Below are 9729 nucleotides of genomic sequence, written 5' to 3'. Positions count from 1 at the left end.
CCACGTTGTGCTGGCCAAGCACAATACCACACTTCCAACGTGTGGTTGCATAGAGACGCTGCGAGACCTTTACAAAGATTCACTAGTACGAGAAAACCTATTAAAAATTCAGGCCGAGGTGGTTGAACCTCTTTCTACTGACAAGCTACGATAAAAAAAATTAGTCCAAGAACTGATAGATCTAAACTTGAGCAACAGCTCTGCTCTTGCCCTTTCAGCTAAGGTTAGCTCATAACTAGCTTCCCTAATTAATCAACCAAGATCAGAGTCATAATAGTCCTTGTGGTTGTACTGTTTTTTTGGATTGTCGCTCCATGCTCCAATTAAATATGGTGATCTTGTACGTATCATATCTTCCATCTCATTTATTATTTTAAACTTTACTCTATGAATAATATAATATATAGTACAAAACAGTGTTTTACATGACCTTACTATCTGATGGAGACATCCTAATAAATCGAGCTGGAATGTTAGCTCAGCTTTATGAGTCACGAGTATTTCATCGAGAGCGTAGAGGGGAGCTGTACTGTTGCTGTTGTACAGGTCCGCAGGCCCGGGAAGGCAACATCCTGACGAACGCTTTGCCGGAAGCACTAACGAAGGGACCTCCGTAGGCCCCCGCGCGCCTGCTCTGCTCTGTACCAAGCCGGGAGCGATGGAGGCGCACTTTAGCAAGCACGATCCAACTGTCATTTCGCCGGTGATACGCAGCGCAAAGATTGCATTGCTGCTCGCTGCCCAGCAACCAAAAACTTTTGTGCATGGCCACCAAAAGCAAGACGGATTCCCAGTAGGTAGCCGATCATCTTGTCCTTTATTCAAGCACATAGCTATAGATGTGGGATGTGGCCTGTAGGAGGGAGGGGCATCATGGGACCTCCAAAGCATGCATCCAAAAGCTCCATGCCGAAAGTAACGTAAGCTATAGCAGCAGATTCGCAGTGTAGTAGTAGTACACTAGTAACACAGCAGATCATGCAGTGACCACAGCTAGCAACAAGAACCCCAGATCACTATTAAATTAAATTTGCTTCGCAAGCGCCACGAAACCGTACACAGAACAAAACCAGGCAAGCTTCTTTCATTATCAGTAGCTAGAGGCCAAGTCAACTGAGCCCCGACTTTGGAAGAACACGGCCACCTCAGTATTCACCCCCTCCCCTATAGTACGTAGGATGGTTAGTCATCAAAACGAACGCACGCCAAAAGAAAAAAAGAAAAAGAAATTGACAGTACAATACCCTATACAAAGCACTACACAAGCAAGCAGCAGAATGCATGCGTACGTACATACACCCTTTGGCAACTCACAATCACAACCCATCACCATGGTAAACAACAGCGACCAGAGGTAGAGGAACGCCGTCCCGATGCGTCCCTTTGGCCTTCCGCCATTGCTGCTCGACGTCGTGGGCAACCCTCCTGGCATCGACCGAGGTGCCCATCAGTCCACGCCGGGTGAACCCAACCGAGTACAGGCCCTTCTCACCCTTCCACCCGTTCGGAAATGCTTTTCTTGGCAATCCATCTTTTTCAGAAAATAACACTCGGTCCTGACCCGATTCAAAAGCAAAACACGATCGATTTTAGCTATCAGGATGCATCATAAGAAGAACTGTAGCTTACCAATCTGTTTCCACCACATAAATGGTAAACGTTATTCTAAAACAAACAGTTAAACTAAAGTACCTTCAACCAGAAGGGGACATTGCTCTTGTAGCCAGTCGCAAGCACAATGGCGTCGAACTCCTCCAACTCACCGTCCGCAAATTCTACCGCTCTTCCTGATACCTGTCTTACGGCAGGTCGTACCTGCAGAGTTCAATGAATGGAGGAAAACACATGTCAGGGCTTAAATCAAGACAGAGGTTGATCAATCGATCTCTCTTTGGTGCTGCTTTGTACGTGCCGCCACGGAAACAGACCTTGATATCTCCAGACTTGATCTTTGCAAATGTGCCGACGTCAAGAACTGGGGTCTTTCCAGACAGTGACTTGAGCTGAAGAGGACCAGAGGCCGGCCGCTTTAGCCCAAGCCGAGCAGTATCCCCGAGCATGGCCCGCGCTATGCACAGAAGAACACGGTCCACAACGTGGACCGGGAGCCACTTGAGGAGCCACATTGACAGACCAAAGGTGGAGTGGCCAAGCATCTCCCTGGGCAAGATGTGTACCTGCCAATGATGGACACGATCTTTAGCCTAGTAGCCTCACAAAAAGGCAACGTATCTGTCTAATGATTGGATCAGACAACTAATCTGAACAAACATCCGTTCTCCAAATGCTGCTTTCTGCGTGCTACAAGTAGCAACATGTCACAAGACTATATGTTTTTTTATTATTTTTTGAAACGTGGACCTTGGGCCAAACTTATTCCCTTATCTCCACACAGTAGTATATAGTAGTATGTAAACACAGATTGCAACTATTTTAATTACACACTAAGCTCTTCCAAAGCTGAAAGAACCGTGAGAAAGGAATGCACCTAGTTGTCAAAGGTAGGTTCTCAAGCCATTTTGTTAATGTTTCTTTTGAAGTGACAAACTTATGCTATACTCCCGTGGTGGTGGTGGTGGGGACCCATGGGCGCTAGTGCATGCAAAACCACAGTTTTCCTATTAAACTAAGTATAGACGAGAATACTCTTTGCACTGCTCTTGGGTTGGGGCAAGAAAATTATTATCAGAGAGCAACGAAAGAACCAAAAGAACATACATGGACGTGAAGCATGCACAGATGGTTAGAGCAGCTGCAAGTACACATGCATGCATATGATGGGGATGGATCCCGAGAAAGAACTAATAACACGAATACAAATAGCAGCCACAGAAGCCTTCAGTCTCAAGAATATCTCGCTTTCCTAAGTGACAACTGACCTGAACTAGCATAACTTAAGGCAAATAGAGCTTGCTCATGAAAGGTTTTGCCTTTAATGCAACAAAGTGATTTACTTTTTTCAGTCTATAGCCCTTAATTCCTTAAGCTCATGACCTTGACAAAAAGCACAAGTTATTGCTAATAACTAGCACAGGCTAAACCAGCACTTATATGATGAACCAAAAATAGCAACCAGGAGTTCTTACAGTACTATCACTTTACAGAATTAAGAGAAGGAAACAGATTTAAGTCACAGAACATATATAGTTTACAGTAGACTAATTACGAATGCTTAATAACGCATAGGAAAGAAAAGCAACCGAGAAGTAGAGAGAAGTCACGTACAGCATCTCTTACAACAATATGGGGCTCGGCACTGTGGTTGCAGAGGTCTAGGCACACCTCCATCCCGGAGTTTCCACACCCGACAACGAGAACACGCTTCCCAGTGAATGCACTGCCACTTTTATATGCACTGGTGTGCATGATTGTTCCCGGGAACTCTTGTAGACCACCGATATCCGGCTGCACGGCCTCAGCATTCTCACCAGTTGCCACAATAAGCCACCGGGATACATACTCCACCTCCTCTCCCGTTGTGTCAGAAGTCTGCGTCCTCACACGCCATAACAGAAGCTGTTCATCATACTCTGCGCACACCACTGTGCGATTGTATGTGGGACATATGCCAAAACTTGCAGCATAGCTCTCCAGGTAGGCTACAAACTGCTGCTTTGAGGGATATATCGGATAGTCGGCAGGGAAAGGCATGAGAGGAAGCTCACAGAATTGCCGAGGAAGATGAAGGCTGAGACGATCATATGTCTTGAGCTGCCAGAGGGAAGCTAGGCATCTGGAGCGCTCAAGAATAAGGCTACTGATTCCCTTCTCCTTGAGACATGCAGCAGCAGCGAGCCCTGATGGTCCTGCACCCACGATAATTGGACCTGAAACCCAGATGCATCTACATCTCTCAGAGAGAGCAACAGCAGCATCTGTGCTCCTTTCCATGAAGTGATGGTGACCTTGGTTTTGGCTGAAACATTTGAAGATAGGATCATGGGCTCTCTTGCCCTCACTTTCACTCCAAGGATCCATGAAGATTTAGGTAGGAAGTAGGCTTCAATGGATTTTTCTTGATCTTACTAGCGAGAAATGGATGTGTTGGCTTCAAACTTCATCTTGATACAAATAACCAGCTAGCCAACTTTGCTGTTTATGAAGGCATGGGTGAGAGAGAAGGATGGGGGAGATATGTTGTGTGCATCTCCAGAAGACACTGTGAGGACTGATGCGAATGATTTATAAGAACCCTGGTTCTTTTCAAGAGGTCGGTGCCTGGGCAATCTGGTGTGACTCTTTGTTGTTTGACGAGTTAGAAGACAGTAGGGAAATACGAGTAGAGAGGAGGAAGTTTTGAAGATGTCTGTCTTCTAGAGTTTCATGCACAGTTTTTGAAGGCATGGCCTAGCTAAGCTAGTTGTGTGCTCTATGCCCCTATATACTCTAAGAGTCTCATTTTGATTCAGATCAAGTACGCCCATCCCAAAATAATATAGAAAGGTGAGTCATGGAGGATCACTAAGTGACTCAGGCAGACATGTGGCAAGGTCTCACAAAAGAGAACATGCATAGGACATGAGACCCTAGTGATATAGTTTAATCACAGAACTGTACATGAGGTGTAATAGCCCTCAACAAGGATGAGAATATACTTTTTATTTTCATGGCAAGATTGAAGTACATAGTAAATGCTTAAACTGTAAAAGCTAGGCCTGCTATAGCAAAGATGCGTAAAATGGATAGAAGTTAATATATTAGCAAAAGCAACGTACTGCAACCAAAGACCTTGTGTGCCATGATTTATTCTGCCATATCTAATTCTCCACCAATGATCTCGTGCAGTTAAATATGAATGATTCTCAAAGAGTTATGTAAGCTACTATGTTACCAAATGTGTGTTCAATTCCTGAAGCTAACCTAGAAGTATCCACAGAATTGTTCGCCTGAAACAATATTCTAGAAGCATCCACAAACAATTCTCCTGAAACAATATCCTAGAAGCATGCACGAACAATAAGCACTGATCAGCATCTGGCACAATTGTAGCTACATCAGTGTCTGGTACCATGAAAATCACTAGCCAAAAACAATTTTTATGACGATTCCTTGGATTGGGACATTAAACGGCTGGGCCCAGGTAAATTGGAAATTTCAGCGTTCTTGAACTTTTTCAATGGGTTGTTCATGGATCATCTTGTTTCCAACACAGCATCAAGGAATTATTAGACCTATGTTGTCAGACGTCAGCAATCTATGTTATAACACACTATCGTGGCATTGCACCCGACAAATAACCCCCTACAAACTGACTGGCCAAGTGCTGTACCTAATTTCATTTTTTTGCATTCAGAAGATCCCTACAAAATAGTGGTGTTCCCAACATCTCTCCATGGTAGGGCCTAACAATTCTAAACGTCAACTCCAAACAAACAAGAATGACCAGAATTGCTGTTGAGCTCAGCCAAAATCCCATAATCTACTCAAACGAACCAAAAATTGCCCATAATTAAAAGAATATAATGCAATGATGGGCGGTTGAATATTTCAATAAAGTTTCAAACTCAAGGGAACTTTCCTCACTATCTTACTACCTTAACCTACTGCTAATTTGCTTTCCACCTTACCTACTCTAAGTCTCTTACTTTTATGTCCTGAGTCTAACTCCCCATGGAAACAAATTTCAGGCTGGGTTAAAAAAATCTCCTCTTCTATCCCATGACAAAGCAGAGGACTCCTAGTCACGGTCGTTTTCATGTGTGTTACGGTGCCGCTGTGTATAGGTGGGGTAGGGTTCCGGAGTTTTCTCAACATGCATGAGAAGGTCTTTTTAATACCCAGGGGCTGTCTTATCCCTTAGGTCAAGTTTTTTTATGCACTTCTGATTTTAATGAGGGTATTAACAGAAGCAAAAAAAAAATCTCATGGGTGAAGTGTAAACTACTGGTAATCTGGTAAGTTCCATGGACAAGTAAAGCATTTTCTTTAGCTGACCATATAGGTTGATCACAGCTAAAAGGTCAAGCAAAACAGGGCCAGGTGTGAAGCAGGACTGGAACTAATGATGTAACTCTGGTGTGGTGTGGTGTGCTCTGTTGAGCAACATAGCGCTATATATACAATGGGTTCACCATTCACCGAACTTATTCTCCACTGACTGATAACCAGACACCATTTTCTTTGTTGCTAGTATTAAGAAGATATACATACAATACGCACATAATACAACTCGCACAAACTCAGTTTCCTCCCCACCCCACCCCACCCCCCACCAGGAAACCAACGCCCACCTGCTGTGGGGCACAAATAAATGGATAACCTAACAAGCTTCCTCAGTTGGTGCAAGCAAATTGTGACCTTTTTGCCCTAGATGAGAGCAGTACACTGCTTGGCACCAATCAGACCCAAATCACTCCTGTCCTGATGCACACTCAGCACATGCTACAAGGATCCATCTTCCAATGATGGAGGATCCACTGAGACGTAGCTCATGCCTGCCATTCCCCAGTATACTTGCTCCAGGATTCCCACTGGATTCCTCTGTACCCAGTCCACTACCGTACAATGCGATCTCTTGAGCCATCGCTTTTGGGGATTCTTGCAGTGAGAGCACTCTCAGAATGCTGTTTCCTTTATTTTGGTGAGTGAACAGCTCCAACATACCCTTTCAGTAAGAGAGATTTTTTTTTCTTCCTCGAACACTCCGGTAGCAGTGAATGCTATTTCACCTTTCACATGCCATGAATCATCTCAGGCCCAGCATTGTTGCAGGTAGAGCACAACAGGACATGGCATGTAGAAGTATACCCTTCCAGAAATAATTAAAGGTTGAAACAACAGAAGACTCGGTGCGAGTAGTAGCAGGGCCGACAGCCTAGGCCGGCCAGAGGGGTGATGGCCAGGGGGTCATACTAGACAGGGCTCATGAACCCATGTATGTACTCCTGCATATGTGATATGTGTGCATATAGATTGTTTTCTAAATTCTAATGTAGTAATAAAAATTGAAATGTCACGAAGGGTCACGAATCCTGCAACTTCCACCCTACAAGGCTAGGAGCTTAGGAACAGCCAAAAGGTGAATACGTGAAGCTGTAGCATTGCTCCTGGCTCAGCCACTCGGGTCACAGCTCACGAGAGGGAGAGATCGGTAAGTGGTTTCACAAATCACGCCGCAACGGCTGGGCGTTTCGGCGAGATCACGGGGCCGGCACATTGGTGTTTCGACAGTTTCCTTTAACTTAAATTGGACGGGTTCTTAACCTTGTGGTCGTGGGTTCGAGCTCTACGGTGGGTGCCAAATGTTGGAACCATCTGACACGTGGTCAAGCAGGTCCAAACAGCTCAAACCCACGACCACAAGGTTAAGAACCTATCCAATTTAAGTTAAAGAAAACAGCTCGAACCCACTACAGTTCCAACAATGGACCCGAATGGTCAGCAGGATGCAGCATGGACCCCGCTATTGGATGGCGAGGTCCTCGCCTGTGCGCGGCACTCTTCGCTCTGGGGCGTCGGGTCTTCGATCCTCGCCAAGGCTGCGGCTCGGAACCGCCCAAGCTGGCGGCGTCACTGAGCGAAGACATGAGGAGCCCCCGCTTTAAACGGGTGATCCCTTCGCTTCAAAGCCTTCCACGGTTCTTGGACAGAGACCTCGACTTCGGTAACGGTCGAAGTACCCTTTGTCTCCTATGTCTATGATAGAACCTGTCCAATTTAAGTTAAAAAAACTGATCGAGGGAGGCGGACGAGCTTCGCTCCAACAGTAGCCATAATAAATATTTTACTGTTCTTTTAGTTTCTTTGTTGTATTTGACATTCTATGTGACAAGAGAGTACCACAGGAGCTAAAAGAAAGTTTTATAGGACGGCAATTAGACCTGTTGTGTTGTATGGTAAAGAATGTTGATCTACAGGAGATGCCATGTTCAGCAGATAAGTGCTGCGAAAATATGTATGTTGCTTTGAATTTGTGTCCATACAAGAAGGGATCGAGTCGGAAACGATGATGTACGTGGCAGGGGAAGGTCGAAATTGACTTGGGAAGAGACAATAAAATGAGACTTAAAAAGATGAATATACCTAAAGATTTAACCTTATAGGAATCCATCAAAAACAGCTATCTATGTGCGTGAACCTTGACTTGTGGTTGTTGTTTAGTTTCAATCTAGCCCACTTCAGTTTGCTTAGGACTAAAAGGCTTTGTTGTTGTAGTTAGTTCCTTTCTTGTACTATCGTTATCTTTTATGAATTAAACATAGGCTACAAATTAAGTTTATTAGTAGTACTATATATTTTAATTATCATACTAAAAATTATTTTACTTGTCACGCCTCTACCTTTCCTACCTTGTGATTATGCCATCAAAAGCATCGTAAAGCATCACCATGACATTTGTGCATCATCATAAACATTTTTGTTAATTTAAGTAACTTATGTGCTTACTTGTCATGAGTAGAAGAGTGGTTGTTGTCATGAGAAAACCTCTTGAGAAATGAGACCATGTTAATGTCCCCTCAAACATGAACATTTTAAGTGTAGTTTCAACCCTTAATTCCCTTATTAGTGGGTTGAATCAAATTAGTTTGAAAAGGGGATTTCTATGTGAGTTAGAACTGTTTTCTAATTATTAAAGATTAATCCTAAGGAGGGGTGTTTTTCTGGGGATTCCTGCATAGCAGGTTTTGTCTCCCATCTTGTAAGACCTTCTGTCTTTCTTTCTCTCCAATATATAAAGATGCGTAGCTCTCATGCGCGTTCGAGAGAAAAAAAAGTGTTGGGTGTTGGGTTATAGGGGAGGAATCCTCATATTTTTAGATTTCCAAAACCTATTTTATTAGATTTTCGGAGCTATTCTCTGCGGATTCAAAGATTTCAATTTTAAACCGCTCTATATCGTTGACCGGTAGGACCTGACTGTCAGTCGCAGTCGCGTGCGACGCGGACGACCCGCGTGCCTGCACCTAGTGTTGTTGTCGCGTGGGCTCGGTTGTCAGCGATGTACCGTTGTGTTTTTGCACGCTCGCCCGCTGCCCTGTGGCCCCCACCTGTCAGGAACCTTCTCTGCTTCTTTGTGTTGTCCCCGCCCGCGTGTTGGCCGGTCGCCGCGGTGGCTGGCAGTCCCCGCTGCAGATTGGTCGGCATGACGTGCACGAGTAGCGTTGTCGGCCAAGACCGCGCTCCCCCATCCGCCTATTTAAGCCGCCTAGCCCCGTCTCAACCCTACCCCCTTCTTCATCCTCTGCCCGTCGCTTTTGCCAATGCCGCCGAGATTGCACCCATTGTTCTCAACGCCGGTGAGCTCGCCCCCGCTGTTTGGTCACTCGGTGAGCTTCTCTGAAGATCCCCCGCCTTCCCTGAGCCCTCGCAGAGCCCCAACGCTGCCCCAGAGGTAGATGACCTTCGTCGTTGTCGTCATCCATGACTTCCAGGTAGAATAGTCGTGGGCAGCGATGTCCCCGTACGTACTTCTCATCACAGTTGTAGCTGAGTCCTTGTCGATGTCGTTCATCCATCTTTGCATTTGTGAGACATTTGAACGGACGCGTCGGCTGTGTGGTCTGTCCTGTCTGAGTTGTTGTCACTGGTGGGGCAGATACTGATGGAGTTGGTGTGGCCGCTCGGACTGGTTGTCTGGTGTTGCGTCCTCTTGTTGGTTGTGGAAGGAAGTCCAAAGCCTGTGAGCGCCTCTCATAAGCCCTTGTCAACCGAAGGGCCTGCTAGATGTCCGGGGTCCCTACAAGCTCGACATCAATGCGGATGTGATCTGGTAATCCTATCGTGAATAGA

General features: G+C 45.3%; 1 protein-coding gene across 1 annotated transcript; it reads right to left on the bottom strand.

Annotated features, from left to right (window-relative positions):
• Positions 1 to 1066: 1066 nt before the first annotated feature.
• Positions 1067 to 4062, bottom strand: LOC100192827 (Indole-3-pyruvate monooxygenase YUCCA2). The gene is made up of 4 exons (NM_001138018.1): positions 3226 to 4062; positions 1929 to 2177; positions 1693 to 1815; positions 1067 to 1556 (listed from the first exon to the last, which is right to left on the bottom strand). Exons 1-4 carry the CDS (start codon positions 3976 to 3978, stop codon positions 1317 to 1319), a joined length of 1365 nt encoding a protein of 454 aa, NP_001131490.1. The 5' UTR covers positions 3979 to 4062; the 3' UTR covers positions 1067 to 1316.
• Between the last annotated feature and the right edge of the window lie 5667 nt (positions 4063 to 9729).

The sequence above is a fragment of the Zea mays genome, chromosome 8, assembly GCF_902167145.1.
Source record: "Zea mays cultivar B73 chromosome 8, Zm-B73-REFERENCE-NAM-5.0, whole genome shotgun sequence".
In the NCBI taxonomy this organism is placed as follows: domain Eukaryota; kingdom Viridiplantae; phylum Streptophyta; class Magnoliopsida; order Poales; family Poaceae; genus Zea; species Zea mays.
The sequence above is the reverse complement of the archived record's forward strand: the minus strand, read 5'-3'. Positions and strand labels throughout refer to the sequence as shown.

Coding starts and splice junctions, on each gene's coding strand:
- LOC100192827 (NM_001138018.1), bottom strand. CDS start 3,978: ATGGATCCTTGGAGTGAAAGTGAGGGCAAGAGAGCCCATGATCCTATC. Junction 2,178..3,225: donor ATATTGTTGTAAGAGATGCT/GTACGTGACTTC, acceptor CATCATTGGCAG/GTACACATCTTGCCCAGGGA. Junction 1,816..1,928: donor TCAAGTCTGGAGATATCAAG/GTCTGTTTCCGT, acceptor TGAACTCTGCAG/GTACGACCTGCCGTAAGACA.